Consider the following 19,268-nt stretch of genomic DNA (forward strand, 5'->3'; position numbering starts at 1 on the left):
GAGTTAATGTCCTCGTCTGTTTGGCTGTTAAAGGAGACATGAAATCAGAAAACTGTCCAAAGTGGGTCAATAAAATGAACAATAAAAGGACTTGAAGTGAACACAGTAACGGTGTTGGTGGCAGACGTTTCTTTTACAAGAACCAGAGTAAAAGTTGACGGTTGGTGTTACTGTGTTGTCTGACAGCTCTCTGCTGTTTGCCGCCTGTAAAGCTGCTTGTTTTCTCTCTTGTATTCATGTTTGACTGGGTTTGAACTGTGACTCGCTGCAGCACTTTATCTGCACAAAGAAGATCAGAATAATGTGATCGCAGCCTGTAACTACAGCAGCAGCAGTCTTCTACATATGACCTCTAAAAGTTAACGAGGTGTGGATGTGTAACGGGGGTCTCTCTCTGGTCAGCGGGCTGGCGTGACCGAGAACGATCCGGCGGTGAAGTGACAGCACCAACCCGGCTGTCTTTATGGAAACCCATCAGAGACCTGTGGGCTGTGAAAAACCCTCTTCAGCCAAATGGGCTGCATATAAAACAGGAAATAAAACGGCAGCACAGAGGACGGCCGCGGCAGATACTGCGGGAGGACAGAAAGTAACACAGTACAACACAGGACACAGGAGAGTACAGTAGAGTACGGCAGAGTGCAATAGAACACAACAGAGAACAGTAGAATACAGCTGAGTACAATATAGTACAGCAGAGTAAAGGAGAGTACAGCAGAGTAAAATCTAATACAGTAAAGTACAGCAAGGGGGGAGCAGAGTACAGTAGAGTACAGTAGAACACAACAGAGTAGAGTAGAATACAGCAGAGTACAGTAGAGTACAGTAAAACACAACAGAGTACAGTAAAATACAGCAGAGGGCAGCAGAGTACAGCAGTGCAGCATAGTATAGTAGAGTACAATAGAGTACTGCAAAGGGCAGCAGAGTATAATAGAGTACAGCAGAGTACAGCAGAGTACAGCAGAGTAAAGTAGATTGCAGCAGTGTGCAACAGAGTACAGTATAGTACAGCAGAGTACAGCAGAGTGCAACAGAGTACAGCAGAGTACAGCAGAGTGCAGTATAGTACAGTAGAGTACAGAAGAGTACAGCACAGTAAAGTAGAGTACAGTAGAGTGCAGCAGAGTACAGTAGAGTAAGGTAGAGTACAACAGAGTGCAGTGGAGTACAGCACAGTACAACAGAGTACAGCACAGTAGAGAACAATAGAGTACAGTACAGCAGAGTACAGTACAGCACAGTAGAGAACAATAGAGTACAGTAAAGTACAGCAAAGTGCAACAGACTAGAGTATTGTAGAGTAGAATACAGTAGAGTACAGCATAATACAGAAGAGTACAGTAAAGTGCAGCAGAGTGCAGTGGAGTTCAGTATAGTAGAGCAGAGTAAAGTAGAGTAAAGTAGAGTACAGCAGAGTAAAACAGAGTACAGTATAGAACAGTGGAGTACAGTAGAGTGCAGTCGAGTGTAGCAGAGTACAGTAGAGTACAGCAGAGTGTAGCAGAGTACAGTAGAGTACAGCAGAGGTCAGTAGATTGTAGCAGAGTACAGCAGAGTGTGGTAGAGTGCGGTAGAGTACAGCAGAGTACTGTAGAGTGTAGCAGAGTACATCAGAGTACAGCAGAGTGTAGTAGAGTGCAGCAGAGTACAGCAGAGTGTAGCAGAGTACAGTAGAGTACAGTAGAGTACAGTAGAGTGTAGCAGAGTACAGTAGAGTACAGTAGAGTACAGTAGAGTACAGCAGAGTACTATAGAGTGTAGCAGAGTACAGTAGAGTACAACAGAGTACAGCAGAGTGTAGCAGAGTACAGTAGAGTACAGTAGAGTACAGCAGAGTACTATAGAGTGTAGCAGAGTACAGTAGAGTACAGCAGAGGTCAGTAGATTGTAGCAGAGTACAGTAGAGTACAGTAGAGTACAGCAGAGTACTATAGAGTGTAGCAGAGTACAGTAGAGTACAGTAGAGTACAGCAGAGTACTATAGAGTGTAGCAGAGTACAGTAGAGTACAGCAGAGTACAGCAGAGTGTAGCAGAGTACAGTAGAGTACAGTAGAGTACAGCAGAGTACTATAGAGTGTAGCAGAGTACAGTAGAGTACAGCAGAGGTCAGTAGATTGTAGCAGAGTACAGTAGAGTACAGTAGAGTACAGCAGAGTACTATAGAGTGTAGCAGAGTACAGTAGAGTACAGTAGAGTACAGCAGAGTACTATAGAGTGTAGCAGAGTACAATAGAGTACAGCAGAGTACAGCAGAGTGTAGCAGAGTACAGTAGAGTACAGTAGAGTACAGTAGAGTACAGCAGAGTACTATAGAGTGTAGCAGAGTACAGTAGAGTACAGCAGAGTACAGCAGAGTGTAGCAGAGTACAGCAGAGTGTAGCAGAGTACAGTAGAGTACAGCAGAGTACTATAGAGTGTAGCAGAGTACAGTAGAGTACAGTAGAGTAAAGCAGAGTGTAGCAGAGTACAGTAGAGTACAGCAGAGGTCAGTAGATTGTAGCAGAGTACAGTAGAGTACAGCAGAGTACAGTAGAGTACAGTAGAGTAAAACAGAGTGTAGCAGAGTACAGTAGAGTACAGCAGAGGTCAGTAGATTGTAGCAGAGTACAGTAGAGTGTAGCAGATTGTAGTAGAGCACAGCAGAGTACAGCAGAGTACAGTAGAGTACAGTAGAGTACAGCAGAGTACAGTAGAGTACAGCAGAGTACAGCAGAGTACAGTAGAGTACAGTAGAGTACAGCAGAGTACAGTAGAGTACAGTAGAGTACAGGGGTAAAGTGGCACTTTAGCTGAATGTGAAGACAGGACGGAGGATGATGAGGATGTCTGTTTATGACATTAATATATTTAGTGCTTTCTTTATTTCGTGTGTTAAAGTTAATAAGATCTTCATTTGTCCAATTAACATATAGATTCTGATATTGATATAACAATCGTATCATCTTGGATATGTGCGCTGTGCAAAAAAGTAGACAATAACTTTTCTACACAAGAGATCTCAATTCATAATTTACAATTTTGTGTTCAGTTATTGAAAATGATTATCTCATGATAACAAGATTTCTTTATCTTTTTTTTTTTTTTAAAGTTATTTTTTTGGGGGCATTTTTCCATTTTTTTTTATTGACAGGACAGTGGATAGAGTCTTGAAAGGGGGGAGAGAGAGAGTGGAAGCGGAAAGGGCCACAGGCCGGATTCGAACCCGGGCCGCCGCGGTCAGGACCAAGCCTTGATACATGGACGCCTGCTCTACCAACTGAGCTAACCCAGGCGCCCGATTTCTTTATCTTTTTCGCACAAAGATAAGCATTTTAACTCGAGCAAGATCATTTTTAAAACATACGACTTATGTTGCACACAAATTATTGTGTTCCACATTCAATTTAGTGTATTATCTTCTGTGTGTAAGATACCGAGTGCCCTCAATATCTTCATACAAAATGCACATATAAATTCACAAGATAATAACTTGTACGTAAAAAAAATTAGAACACCCACATTATCATCATGTGCTTTCAAGATGTTAAAAGGGATAGTTAAAAGAGATAGTTTGGGTGTTTTGAAGTGGGGTTGTATGAGGTACTTATCCATAGTAGGTGTATTATTAGAGTACATGAAGGTCGGCACTCCCCCAGTTTGGAGAGACAAAGAGGAGTACCGACACCGGAGCAAAGCAATGTAGTGCTGTGGACGGGGATGCAGAAAATGTATTTTAGCCACCTAAAAGAAAGACTCACCTAAAAACATTAATATCCATTTCAGTGTACGCTATATTTCGAATATTTTCTGATGGCGAACTGAACTGAAAGTGAAACGTATCTATACTGGTTTTATCAGAGAGAGCATAGTTAAGTTTCATTTTCAGTTCAGTTCCCCGCCAGAAAAGAGATGGAAAAGTCTGTCTGACGGCAAGAGAAAGAGGTGAAAATATTCTAAATATAGCGTAGTGGATATAGATTTTTTTAGGTGAGCATTTCTTTTAGGTGATTAAAATATGTTTTTCTGCCGTCCCCGTCCACAGCACTGTAATGCTTTGCTCCAGTGTCGGTGCTCCTGTCTGTTTCTCCAAGCTGGGGGCGTGCCGACCATCATCTGCTGGAGGTAATACACCTACTATGGGTAAGTATCTCATCAACCCCACTTCAAAACACCCAAACTATCCCTTTATGATCTACTGTATATCTCTTCAAGATAAGGATCTTAATGAGACTTCTGTACTGAACAATGAACACAACATGCAAAGGATAATAATTTCTGTGCACAAGATTAAAAACTAATAATTCCAGGAGTTCGATTTCAGATAAATAATCTAAAAGCCTTTTCTCTCAGTCTACAAACAGCGGCTTGGAAATGATGAATTTATTTTGAAGGATTCCATAAAGTCTAATAAAGAAAAAAACTGTACATCAATTGAACACATTTGTTGTGTTCAGAAAGAAATACTAATAATACTCTTTTTAAATATTTCCTCTCAAGTCCTGCTTGCTTTGCTTAACACATCCTGATGATTTCACTGTTACAGGAGAGCAAAGACAATATGCTAAAGACACATTTTATTTAATGAACCACTTATAGTTCGGCAAAAGAGACAGAAGAACAGTACTGCAGTAGTATTCGCTGGGAGTACTGCAGTACTGCGTGTACTGATGCTGGAGGACCAAAGTGTCCTCAGAGTACCCCCCAAACCCTTTCCACCCCCCCGACTCACTTAAGAGAGAGATGCTGCTGGTTGAGCTGATAGAGCACTTTATACCATCCAGCCATCCAGCTGAGTCAGCAGCTTCACAGAGACAGAGAGGAGGGAGAGGAGAGATTAAGGAGAGGAGAGAGAGAGGGTGAAAGAAGGTGAAAGAGAGGAGGAGATGAAAGAGAAGAGAGATGATAGAGAAAAGAGGTAAGGAAGGAGGTGAAAGAGAGAGGAGGGAAATGAAGGAAGAAGAGGTATGACTGCAGAGGTGAGATGAACTAAAAGATTTGAATACAGGAAGAAAACACGAGTTCCTGAAGAGAAATGTGTTCATAGCAACCCAGAGTCCAAACTGTAGATGATACGCTGATTTATCACCAACACGAAGATCATGTTTCGGTTCCTTTTGTCTGTTATCAGAAACACTACAACAGATTTCATGGATAGGTCAGCTTTGATATGTAATCACCACTTTGGCTAAAAACTAAATATGCAAATATAATCCAATTTCCTGCAAAGTTGTTAATTTTTTTTCCCATAGTTCACTACGCCTGAAAAGTTTACCAACATTACAACATGCATCTCCTGATGCTGCTTCAGAGTAAAAGCCTTGGAAAGAAAAAGATGCATGACAACTTTCCAACCATATTTCCCTCTGTTAACTGAGTGGGGCTGTCAAAGTGAATGCCGTGTTAACACGTTAACGCAACTTTCAATATTTAGGTTGGAGCGGGCTCAATTCTAAAGCTAGAGTGAAGATACAAACTAGAAAACCTAATGAATCCATCGGTACAACCCTGTCATACCAGCTTGTTGCAAAGGAGGCTAAATAATGCTCCAAACTTACGCTACATATTGGCGAGGAAAAACTGTCGTGGCCATTGTCGAAGGGGTCCCTTGACCTCTGACCTCCAGATCAGTGAATGTAAATGGGTTCTATGGGTACCCACGAGTCTCCCCTTTACAGACATGCCCACTTTATGATAATCACATGCAGTTTGGGGCAAGTCATAGTCAAGTCAACACACTGACACACTGACAGCTGTTGTTGCCTATTGGGCTGCAGTTTGCCATGTTACGATTTGAGCATATTGTTTTATGCTAAATGCAGTACCTGTGAGGGTTTCTGGACAATATCTGTCATTGTTTTGTGTTGTTAATTGATTTCCAATAATAAATCTATACATACATTTGCATAACGCAGGATATTTGTCCACTCCCATGTTGATAAGAGTATTAAATACTTGACAAATTCCCTTTACATTTTCAACAGATAAAGAAAATGTGCGATTCATTTGTGATTAATCACTATTATCTATGGACAATCATGCAATCAATCGCGATTAAATATTTGAATCGATTGACAGCCCTAGTTTATAGTGATCATATACTGTTACTTAGTTGTATTTGTTGCTGCACAAAGTGTGAACTGCAGTCATGAGTGATTGTCGATACAACAAACAAAATACAGTGCAAAAATGTCAAAAACGTGTCTGATGTGATGTATAACATTCCCTCCATGCTTCCTGCCCGTGTCTTCACTGTGAAAAAATAATGGTAATGCTTGGTACATATCTTGGACATAATTCTTTGCGAATTAAATGTAAGGGATCCTGATGAAAAATGATCACTTATGTTGTGTGTTTATGCCAAAAAAAAAGTAATATTGGTGAATAAATCTTATTTTCTAAACTCTCAAATATATTATATTATAAAATATAAATAAATAAACAAAATATCGGCCTCATAAATCCAGTGTCGGTCAGTATCTACTGTGCACCCTTGTACAATATCGTATATTAATTTAACTACCAAGACAGTCTTCGTACAGTTTATACTTTCTGGTTCTCTTTCTTGACTCCTATCGTTTCATCTTTCTGTAAAAAACTTCAGAAGAGATGTGACAACCAAAAAACAAAAACATTTCATTTATGAACTGTAATTATCTGGACAGTGAAGTATTTGTCATATCATATTCTCTTCCAGTTATCAGTGTTTGTATCGTCTTGTTTTACAGCAGAGAGATAAATTCAGCCTGAACCTGTTGGATGTTTCCACGGAGATAAATCCAGTCTGAACTCTGCATCCATTTCTCATCCGTTCCTGTCATGCTCCACATATTTATTTACATCTATTTATTTCTCTATTTGCTTTTCTTTATAATCAAATGCCTCTGCAGCGCTGTTCCTCTGATACCCGGACCAATAAAGTAAACTGGAGTGAAATGAGTTAAGAGGGAAGAGATAAAGAGAAAGAAGAGATTTAACTGTGGAAGATGAAGAGAGATGGAGGGAAGAGGCAGCGAGGAGGAGGAAGAGGGAGGAAGAGGGAGGGAGAGAATGATGTGAAAGAGGAGAAAATCTTAATGGTCCAATTAGTCTGGAGTGACTTGATTAACATCTCAGAGAAAGCAAGGGAGAGGGAGAGGGAGAGGGAGAGTGAGAGAGAGAGAGAGAGAGAGAGAGAGAGAGAGAGAGAGAGAGAGAGAGAGAGAGAGAGAGATAACCATTCTCTGTTGAAAGATCTGGTGTTGGATATGAATGTCCTCTAGTTCATTTTATCTATAAAGCTCAAAATCACAAATCACAAATATGCCTCAAAGGGCTTTACAATCTGTACAGAGTACAACACCCACTGCTGTGTTAATGTATGGGCTTACCGGGACTCAAGCCACACACTTTGTGTGGTAGCCTACTCCTGACTGAATGGGAACTGGACAGAGGGCTCTGCACTACCATGCGCGCAATAAAATGCTTCATGCGTAAAGTTGCAACCAGCCACAAGAGAAAAAATTAATTCTTGCAGCTGTTTATCTGACTGAGAATGAGACTGTTTCTCTTACTGACTGAGTGAAGGGTGAGTGAAGTATGTCGTAAAGAGAAAGAGGTTATCCTTGGTTACCACATGGTAACGTAGACTCCCTCTCCGTTTCTATGTGTGTGTCTGTGTGTTTATGTGTGTAAGCGCACATATGAATGCATCATGTGTTAGAGAGATGAATATCTGCCCACAGTGAGCCAACCTGTATTTTTTTGGAACACAATATCTGTATCATATATGTATGCTACACTACACTATCAGTTTCTAATGATTATATGACCTCTATTTGGTGCCTCAACAGTCATAAAATTGAACTGCAGTCACGAGTGATTGTTGATGCATTATTGTCATACTTGCCAACCCTCCTTATTATCCCGGGAGACACCCGTTTTTCATTGCCCTCTCCCGGTTTCCTCCTGGGGTCACAATTCTCCCCATTTATGGCAATTCTTTTACACTTTTTTTTCTTTTCGTTATCCCAACCTGTTTCTGGCGCTGTACAGCGTCTATAAGCCATAAGCCCTACTGTTTACGGCAATAGAGCTACACCAAATGTCTTTTCCCAGCGGAGGAGTGCTGCTTGCGACATCGCTGCGCGGTTTGAGCTGCGTTTGCCGCACATCACAGTATCACAGCAAAGCCGTCGTGGCGTGGCGAAAGCCGTTGGAAATAACGGGTTTCAGAGCGTAGTGGTGCCGTTGTGTCTGAAAGGGCCTTCAGTTGTTGGAGATTTTTGGATCACACGAGTCTGAAACAATCCTATGCAGCCACCACTAGAATCTAATTCTACAAAAAGTATAATACTAATAATATTAGTGTAGCCTGATCTTTATCTGCACCTGAGCAGAAATACCAGATTTAAACAGAATGTGGCCTCCTAAGTAGCAAAAAAATATATATTAAAAATAGTTTTATATACAGACTTCTGTATAAATTATCCAGAAAGTAAAGTTATTATGATTTTAGTTATACATGAGCAAATCTAATTTTGACAACCTCAGAGCAGACAAATCCCTCCCTGTGATCTTTGGCGCCCCACTAAGGGGGGACCAGACACAAGGTTGGGAACCACTGATTTAAATTATCACTGCATGTTGCAGCATCAAGATTTCCCTACAACCAAGAATAACAGACAAGATCTGCAATGATTAAAATAAAGAAAATAAAAATATGAATTTTTCCTCTGGTTCCAGCCTCTCAAATGTCAGGATTTGATGTTCTTCTTATATGTGATTGTAAACTAAATATATTTGGATTTTTTGACTGTTGTTCGAATAAAACAAGTTCTATAAATCTAAATAGATCACCTTAGACCAGGGGTCTCCAACCTTTTTTTCCTCGGAGAGTTAATTTGACAAGTTGCCGAGAGCTACTCGTAGCACCAAGGTGTACATCGCCAATAGCAGACATCATTTCTGTCTTACTTTTACGGTCCTTCAATAACGTTTCAGCCACCGCAGTCATCACCTCTATTACAATCCCGCCCTGTTCGTAGACTGCTAACAGCCAGAAAGTCCCATGAAAAGTTGCCGTGGACTTTGGTGAAGTGTTGCTCAACGTTACATCTTTTACCGACTGACACGCTCGCACCGCAAATCAGACACACATGTTTAATTGGCAAATAATCATTTTCTGCCAGAAGGATGTATGTGACTTTGATTGGATAGAAATGTAAACAGGTTTACAAATAAACTTTGTGTTATTACATTTATGTAGATATTCTTTGAACCTTTAGCTAATGGTAGCTCATAAGCTACTTGTTAGAGACCCTTGCCTTAGACTGTGGGACATTTTAAAGGGTATTTTTTCCACTAATTTCTGATATTTTATAGACAAAACGATTAAGGAGTGAATTGACAGTACACTGAAGGATGTGGATGGGGATCTGCATACATTTGGTCATAAAATGTACAAGATAAATGTGTGTGTGTGTGTGTGTGTGTTACCTTTGGCACAGGCAGTTGTGTGTTGTTGGGAGACACTTGGCTGCTCCTCTCTGGTCCCTCCAACTGCACAAATAGTTCAGACAGAATAAACACATGAAGCTGCACCTGAAGAAAATGTCATTCATTAGAAACTAGAAGGTGGAGACCTACCACCACCAGAGGCTTGCGGATGCCCAGGCGGACTGTGCCAGGCGGGGCAGACTTCAGGACCTCCACGGCCTGGCCCAGGGTGAGCAGGTCCAACTGGGTCTGGTTGACCGACACCAGCTGGTCTCCGGGAAGTAAACCCCTGTGATGCTCTGCTGAACCGCCGGGGACCAGAGAACGGATCACCATCACACACCGACCGGGATCCAGCGGGTCCTGGACACAGAGTTAAAGATCACCGTTACGTTATATTCATCTGGCTACTTAGATTAAGTACATTCAGCCTCTGTACGAGATAAATACAAGAGATAGACGTCATCAAAGAAAAACACAAACCAAATCAGGCTTTGGAACTCTGCCTGAAGATCCGAGGCGTGCAGAGTCAGTGACATCTTTCAAATCAATTCTCTAAACGTTATCTTTTTAAACAAGCTTTTTATTAATGCAAGTTCAATATTTTATTTCAAAAATTTCCACTTAAAGCTGCAGTGCGTAGAATTGGAGCAAATATGATTAAAAAAAGTTATTTTTGTAAAACGGTCACTATGTCCTGACAGTATTTACAATGTCAGTCATTCGCAAACTCCGACCAGACAGTCAAACTGGGCAGCACTGATCAATAATGTGTCAATATGAATCAATATTCTGTTACTTTAATGCCTATTTCTCGCCTCAAATGTTTTCAGAATCATCTTGTAGTGTACTGTTTAACTGTAAAATGAGAAAGTTTGAGACCCGGCAGCCATGTTGAGATCAGTTGAGATGTTATTGAAAACCCATACAAAAAAAGATGGAAATGAACACATTCTTGGCACACACTTTGGGAACCACTGAGCTAAAGACCCGTGAACAATCCTCTACTGGAGGCCACCCGTCTGTTTGTCAGCAGGGGGTCCAATCCAGCAACCTTCCAGGAAACAAACTGGACCATAAAACTCAGACTACATCTCTGCCTTTGAACCTGTCGGAGAGTGTGACACAGGTGTGATACGAGCTCAAGAGCTGTGAGGTACAGAAAGCGCCCCTCTTCCTCCTCTTCCTCCTCTTCCTCCCCCATCACAGGAGAGAAAGTCAGAGAGAGGAAGACAGTTATCATCCCATCATTCAGACTGAGTCTCAGCAGAGAGAGACAGGAAAGCAAAGCAGCAGAGAGACAGGCAGGGGGAGACAGAGACCAGAGAAATGACAGAAAATCCATCCAAACAAACACAACAACACACAAACATGCAGAGGGGAGGTCGATGGAAGAAGAGGCTTCACCTCATGATCATCAAACTTTACAGAAACCAACAATAAGGAGGTCAAGCTAAACGAATGGAGGGAGGAAAGACAAATGACCAGATTTAAGGAGATACATTTAAATGTTTAAAATGAAAACTGTCCACAGAAGAAGAGAAGTTTAGAGTTTGATGACTTAAAAACTTTGAAGTGCAAAATGACCCTTTCATGCTCAGTTCAGCAGCTCAGATCTAAAGCAACAACAGGACAGAATCTTAACCGTCTGGTTTCCAACCAGCTCTCAGTAGTTAAAATAACATCTAATAATCCAATATGCTAACGTTTCAGGCCGTGGATCGTCTTAAATCTTATCTGTTTGAGTCTGTAAACACTCTTTGGGTTCAACTGCTGGATGCTCACTTTGCTCTGAGGGTGCGTTTCTTTTGTGCACCATCAATCATCATCACAAGTTTCTGTGTGTTCTATATGTTAATCACTTGCGTAAAGATCATAAACCCTCGTCTCTGTCCAAGGATGGATTTTGGCGTCTGTTCGCTGAAGACTGTGAGATGAAGCTGAAAGCTCCAAATGAATAGTAAGTGGAACTTTGAGCTTAGATTGTTATTCCCAAAGGTTAAGTCAGAAATTCAATTCTCAAATTACAAATAGTATCAAAAATATCAGCAAGCAATGCTTTAAAGAACACCCTCTGAAAATCTTGTTTTTGCTGCTCTGATGTCAAAGTGTGCTCCAGGGTGTGTCAGTACACAGGGACATCACTTTGGGTGTCGTCACAGTGCACCCAGAGATGACACAGAGAAACTGCTTTTCAGCCCGCAGTTAAATTACTATTTCAAGTTCCCCAAAGTGTCTGTTGTTATTCGCTATGAACTCAACTACAGTTAATAACAACTTATTATGAGTTATAGATAACAAGACCTTATTAATAGTATAGTTAATAAAGTAAAGTTGATTGTATGATGTTTGTTTCTGTTTTTAAGAAGAGAAACAAGCTTTGCTCTAATATAAGACTTACATCACATTGTGCATCACCTTCAACCGCTATCTTCCCTGTGTCAAGTTCCGATTCACAAAAGATATTGCGCTAATGACATTACAGCGCAAACGTGCTCATAAAGTTTTGTAACTGAGTGCAACTTGCCCTTTTTGCGTCTGATTTCAATTATCCATGTGGCAAAATATAAAGATGTCTTTGCACCAAGAACACAGTAGGCCGAACGACGGCAGAGAGAAAGAGAAACATTACGTTTTCAGGCGAGACGAGGGGCAGAGGCATTCCTCAAAACTTCAGGCAAGAAATTTAAACGTGACCGAGAGAAACCATATTTGGGATTTAATGCCCCAGTCTGTCAGTGCTGTTGGTGTTTTCAAACACACACCTTCAGACTGTAAAAGAAGATGGCATGATGATGCCTTCGCCTGGCTACAATTACTGCTGCCATGATCACTGGAAAGTCTTACCGTGAATGTCTCGTGAATGTGCTTCAGTTACCGCCAACTCTCTGAAGACGCTTCTTTTTGTCTAATTTGTGCCGGTTTAGAGGCCGCAAAAGCTGTGTAATCCTTTCATGAATTTCCCACCGATATTTTAGTTTTTGGGTGAGGTGTTCAACATGAGTTTTGTATCTATACAGAGCCGTACTGGGTGATGCTTCACGGGTCTATTATTTTCTAATTTCTTGAAATTTTTGGGGAAAAAAAACATGTAATTTGGTACTAATTATGGGGTAGAGACAAACTTCTATTAAACTTCTTCCATCATTTTAATAAGTTAGTTGTAATTCCTTTAAAATAATTTAATTCATTTTTTATAAGCAGTTGTTAGTTTCCAGGAGAACTTCAATCAAAAAACAGCTTTATATCATATTTAGAAGTAGTATTAAGTAATATTTATTCTTACCATCAACCCGTTTATTTTTATGATCTTACCGTTAACCGGTTTACATTTCTGGCATTGTGTACATTTTGTTTTTGCACTTTATTGATAACTGTTTGTATATATTTGCACTCTTTCTTATTTTGTACTGCAACTGCTGCACCGCAATTTCCCTCTTGATAAATAAAGGTGTATCTTATTCATCATTCATTTCATATTGAGAAAGTTATTCTTCATTGATGATATTCATACATGTAGAAATTTCAGATTTTTTTTTCAGATGTACAGCTGACCTGCTAGCTTAGCATTTATTTGAACCTATAATTAGTCCCGAAAGAGTTCCTCCTAACGAATGATTAGGAATGTAAGGACCTGTAACATTAAGTCCAGTGTTGTATTAATTATGCAGGTCTTCACTGAGGCCATGGATATAAATGGGAAAGTCAGCGCTTTCAGCTTTTGTGAAACATTTAGTTTTTTTGAAGTTTAGAACAAGTTTTAAAAATAATAAAAGAAGTCTGGAGGTAATTCATTATCTCCGCCGGGCGTAAATTTGGAGGGGATCATGCGTTCAGTCGTGTGTGTGTCTGTCTGTTCGCAGCTAATCTCGCATATTACTGGACCCATCAGCCTAATAGCTTTTGTGCACACTTATGACTGCTCAAGCAACTCTCGTGGTTGTGATGATTCACGATTTCTGAGAAAAACGTTTTTATTGACTGCTCTGTTTTAGCTGACTCCTCACTCCTCTTAACCTGTAGGGACCACAAGTCATCAACAACTGCTAAAATTTAGAATATTGTTTCCACTACGAATTACGCATTGTTCCTGTCCAAATTTGCATGCCAATGCAAGTGGTGTGGATTCATTCAATCAAACATTACAGCAGTGGTCGTTTACAACAGGGCTCAAGACTAACAGCATCCCGTCGTCCTAGATGTGATAGAAAATGTGTTGGGGACAAAAGGAGATCTTAACCGGGACGCTTCTGGGATGAAAGGGATTTTTGTATGTACAGTATTAGGGCTGTTAAAGTTAATGCGATAATAACGCATTAACGCAAATTAGTTTTAAGGCCACAAATTACTTAACCCATTAACGCAACGATTTTTAAGTTGTAGCGGGCTCAGTTATAAAGCTAGAGTGAAGATACTCGTATCATATGAAACTACAAAAACCTAAAGGATACCAATGGATTCTTCAGGTTTTTCTAAAGTCATACTAGCTTGTCGAGAACGAGAGTAAATTACGCTCCAAACTTAAACAAAATTTTGGCGAGAAAAAGGGGTCTCTTGACCTGCAAATTGGTTCTTTATGATTTGAGCATATTGTTTTATGCTAAATGCAGTACCTGTGAGGGTTTCTGGACAATATCTGTCATTGTTTTGTGTTGTTAAATGATTTTTTGATTGTTTTGTCTCTAATAGAGTGCTACAGGAATGATTCCTAAAACCCAGAAATGAGTTAGCATTTTAGCACTTCCGGTTCCCTCGTGTGGAAGTCAATGGGTTTGTTGAATGGGTTTTTAGTTAGATGCCTGAAATCAGGTCTGTGGTTAACACAAGCTGAAGACATTTTAACATTTTGTTCTACGACATAAGATACGAATAAATACCCCACTCGTGAATTTTGAAGCCTTAATGTGTCTTAAAAACGGCGGTGGCTAATACCAAACATCATCACGCAGACTTGTCCGCCTTTACAGCCTCGCGTTCATGCGACCGTGGTGGAGTTTGTTTAAAGCCTACGTTAGCTTTTTACTTCTGCTGATTGCATTTACGCTACAAAAATCATAGAAGTGGTGTTCATTTCTGAAGATTATCTTGCTTAACAGAACGTTTAAGTATCATAAACGTGTGTTTGCCACAGGGATTATTTTCTGCAATAATCCAAAACCCAATGGAAACATCCTATTGGCTTTTTGTGGAGGGAACCAGGGCGATGTTAACTTCCTGTTGGCCTACAGAAATACATCATCCCTGGAGCTCTCTATAGACAGTCTGCTCTGGTTACACCTTGATAATAACCCGCGTACCGTCTCCCCGTCATTACCCACTACTGTCATGCATACACACTGGACACACAGTCTGCCATACACTCCCTGGTCCACCCACATGCCCCCAGACACACCTGGTGGAAATCTGCACTCTACTGAGTGCACTTTTCTACTTATCCTCTAACTTTGTCCAAAAGTAAAGAGGGAAAACTCCACAAACAAGTCCTCGTCTCTGCTCCGTCTGTTTAACCAGAGTAACCAGGAGGCCCGGTCCTGCCCGAATCCAAACCCTTCAGAGATTCATATACCAACTATAAAACCTCTCCTGGTTAGAGCGGATGTACATTTTGTGAATTCCCCTGTGCTGAACCCTGGGCATCGCCCGCGCTGCAGCACGAGCTGCCGTGCCAAGTTTCAGGCTGCCAGAACAAAGCCGAGCTGTATTTTTAGAATGAACAACATGGCTACAGGTGGTGAGGAGTCAGAACTCAAGTCCTTCACTCCTACAAGATCCTCCGGAAAAAGAAAGGCCTCTGCTGTCAAAAAAGTGGAGATATCAGAAACGTAGGAGAAAGTGTGAGAGAGAAAATAAAGAAATTAAAAATGTACTTTGCCAAAAGTAGTGAAATGTTTCCACGGTTGGCTTTTCGTGCGCAGATAACAATGAGTTTTTTTTGGGATATGTAGGTTGCAGAATGTCTAAACAAAGTTGTTGAGACCTTTATGATGCCAGTTAGAATGAAACTCTGAAAATGAAATAAGCACAGTCAAAGTATTTTAGGAGCTCTGAGACTGAACTTTAGACTTTACATTTTTATTCTAAACATACTCGAGACCTTTCAGGGCCTCTGAAGTTTGATAATATGAAGAACAAACTTCCCATACTTTCTTCCATTGTCTCATAATAAATATAAACTTTAAGGCCAAAAGTATACGAACACTCCTGTCTACATAAGCTGGGTCTGTTTTTCCTGCTCTTAGTTCCAAATCTTAATGGTTCAGCATGCAATGATTTATTAGTTAGTATTTGTCTCTTTCCTGCTTCAACATGACACAAAGCCAGCTCCATAAAGAAATGGTTTTCCCAGTTTGGTGTGGAAGAACTTGACTGGTCTGCACAGAGTCCTGATCTCAACCCCATCCAACACCTTTGGGATGAACTGGAACGCTGACTGTGTATTGAGGATGGAACCTTCCAAATTCAGAAATAAATGAATAAATATATAAATGACTCGATAAATTAATGTCATTAAATGTAGCAAAAATAGTATTAAATAAATGTAGCATTTAATGAATTGATAACAATGCAACATAAATTGATATATTTCAGTTTTAATTTGCTTTTCTATTTATTTATCTCTTCTGTTTAATTTTCTTATTTTTAATTTATTCATTCAGTTTTGCATTTATTTTTGCACTTGTTTTTTTATTTAAAATAATTTTTAAATGTATGTATTTAGTTTTGCACTTATTTTTTATTTGGTTTATATTTATTTTTAAATGAATGTAATTATTTATGTATTTATGCATTTATTTATGCATGATTTTCCCTTTGCATTTTACCCCTTATTTATTTCCCCAAACTCGCTTCCTGTGCATTTATGGGCCACATGACATTTGCAACTTCCCTCCTGTTTGTTTACAGAATTTTGTCCGATTGGTTCCGCAGCAGATCTGTAGATAATAGTTGTAATCCACAGAAGACAATTCACAAATATGTACCATGATCTGCAAATATTTCACTACCCACAAACGTGTTTTTGTATTTGTGTTGTGTAAAGTCACATCCACAAAAATACAGGGTGATTTGCAAATACACATAACTTACTCTGTAAATACGTATTTTAAGGTTTACATGTAAAGTGATAAACACGCATTTGTGCATCTATTTCTACACATAGAATGCTATCTGCGCATTTGCAGATCGCTTCCTGTGCATTTGTGGGCCATGTGACATTTGCAACTTCCCTTCTGTCTGTTTTCAAGGACACTTGAACATGTGTGCAGGAGGGGAATCAAACCATCAACCCTGCAGTTGATGAGCTGCTCTACCTCCTGAGCCATGGTCAACCGGAGCTTAGATTTTCAAGAAACTATATGAATTTTAGGGGCTGTCAAAGTTAACGCGAAAATGACGCGATAACAAGAACAGAACATCTCCACCGGCTCCCTGTTCTCCAGGAATGACGTCAGCATCTGGAGTATACTGAAAAAATGCATTGGCATGGAGCCATCAAAGATTGCCATGCCTCGGATAAATTCTAAAAACGTAATTAACTTTTTCTATTCATTTTAACGCCACTAACTTCTTTAATACATCAACGCAACTTGTGACTTTTAGGTTGTAGTGGGCTGAGTTTTAAAGCTGGAGTGAAGATACTGGTATCATATGAAAGTTATGCTAAATTTTGGCGAGGAAAAACTGTCATTTTCAAAAAGGTCCCTTGACCTCTGACCTCCAGATCAGTGAATGTAAATGGGTTCTATGGGTACCAACGAGTCTCCCCTTTACAGACATGCCCACTTTATGATAATCACATGCAGTTTGGGGCAAGTCATAGTCAAGTCAGCACACTGACACACTGACAGCTGTTGTTGCCTGTTGGGCTGCAGTTTGCCATGTTATGATTGGAGCGTATTGTTTTATGCTAAATACAGTACCTGTGAGGGTTTCTGGATCAATATCTGTCATTGTTTTGTGTTGATGATTGACTTCCAATAATAAATATATACACAATTTACATAAAGCAGCATATTTGTCCACTCCCATGTTGATAAGAGGATTAAATACTTGACAAATCTCCCTTTAAGGTACATTTTGAACAGATAAAAAAATGTGATTAATTTAAGATTAATCACGATTAACTATGAACAATCATGCAGATTAATCACTATAAAATATTTAATCGATTGACAGCCCTAATAAATCTATGAATTACATTTCTAAAATTCAATTAAAAGTTAATTAACCTCCACTACAGACAGTAAACTCTAATGAGAAGTTGCTATATAGTGCTGACAGTGTCCTTGAAAACAACAACTGGACATCAGTCCATCAGAGTCACTTCAGTATGATGGATCTGATACTATTTGATCACTTCCAAGTGATAGTAGATTTGATCACTGTATCTCTGCTTTAGTAGACCTGAATTTGTTTTGCTTCTCTTTGGAGAAAACACATTTTTGGGGTATGAAACTGGTCCCATTTTAAAAGGTGTCAGATTTTAGTGGAAACTATCCGCCTGACTCCAGACAGACAGACAGATCAGCTCTTCTCTTATTGCCTCCAACCATCTTTCACTCGACTCTGACAGCCGGAGAGTCAGTAACAGGAAACACTTTGGCAGGAACACTGGGCCGACATGCCCTTGGGCGAGAGATATAGAGGAACGAGAGGGGAGTGAGAGGGAGACAAGTTGATTCTTTTATTTTGAGAAAACTGTTGAGTCGGTTTCACTCTGAGGTGAAATACTGGAGTCAGAACCTCAGATTGTTTTTTTACTTTTCTTTTTAAATCATACTGTATGCACTTTAAACATGGAAGAAAGATGAATATAAGACTATGTATTTATTGTATTTTATTTTATCAACTTATCAGTTATCAACAAACTTGAAAACTGTTTTTGTTGGTTATTTTGTCTTTGCTGATTTACTGTATTTTAATCTCAACACATTCAATTTTCTGTCTACCTCGTTTTATTCAGTTTTTCATATTCAAAATATGCTTTGCATATAACATTTTCAAAAAAAAAGAAGAAAAGAAAAAGTTAAGACTGTTTTTGAATGTGTGGATATTTTTGGAAAGTAAAAGCTAACTATGTTAATAGTTATGTTACTTTTGCTAATGTTCTTTAAGTGACGAAAGAGAGGACCTTTCTGGAAAAGCCAAGATATTTCATGATTGCACTTTAGTGTGTGAGATATTTTATAATATGTATCTGTCAGTGACATACATCCTTTCGGTAGTGGTTCCCAACCCGGGGGTACCGACCCCCATTAAGGGGTGTAAAATAACTTTTTTTTAATATACAGTTGACCTAAATCTCAGTTTTTCATTAATTTCTGTGATGAAAACTAAATTAAATTATTATTTAACATATAAATAGGATAAGGGCATGGTGAAGACCTGAATACAAGCTATATTCACAGAGCCTTCCCTCTCTACTGAACAGCCTCGTCCTGCATTAGAAAAGTACACAGTTAAAACAACCAATGATAATAGAACAATGGAAAAGCCAAGAATTGTATTAAAAGTTCCTAAAAATATCATCTCTGATGCAATATTCACAGGAAATAATCTGCTCAAAATTCATCTAAATGGCTCATTTGACACAAACTTCCTGCAGTTGTTGTGTTCACTATTTGGGTTAATTGTACAGTTTATCAGTTGTTTCGTATTGTTATGGTAATTGTTCAATGGACTTGCATTTATATAGCGCTTTTCTAGTCTTCCAACTTTACACTACATATCAGTATTCACCCATTCACACACACATTCATACAATGATGGCAGAGGCTGCTAAGGTGACAACTTTGCCCATCAGGATCTAATC

The 19,268-nt window shown here is 39.5% G+C and overlaps 1 protein-coding gene across 1 annotated transcript in view; it reads right to left on the bottom strand.

Moving 5' to 3' along the window:
* patj (PATJ crumbs cell polarity complex component) overlaps positions 1–19,268 on the bottom strand; it is a 188,088-nt gene that overhangs the window by 119,582 nt on the left and 49,238 nt on the right. The window contains exons 19-20 of the mRNA XM_037770302.1: positions 9,608–9,820; positions 9,458–9,520 (exon numbers count right to left, since the gene is read on the bottom strand). Coding sequence (XP_037626230.1) covers positions 9,458–9,520; positions 9,608–9,820 — 276 coding nt within the window. The remainder of the gene's footprint in view (positions 1–9,457; positions 9,521–9,607; positions 9,821–19,268) is intronic.

This window comes from Sebastes umbrosus, chromosome 5, assembly GCF_015220745.1.
Source record: "Sebastes umbrosus isolate fSebUmb1 chromosome 5, fSebUmb1.pri, whole genome shotgun sequence".
Taxonomy (NCBI): domain Eukaryota; kingdom Metazoa; phylum Chordata; class Actinopteri; order Perciformes; family Sebastidae; genus Sebastes; species Sebastes umbrosus.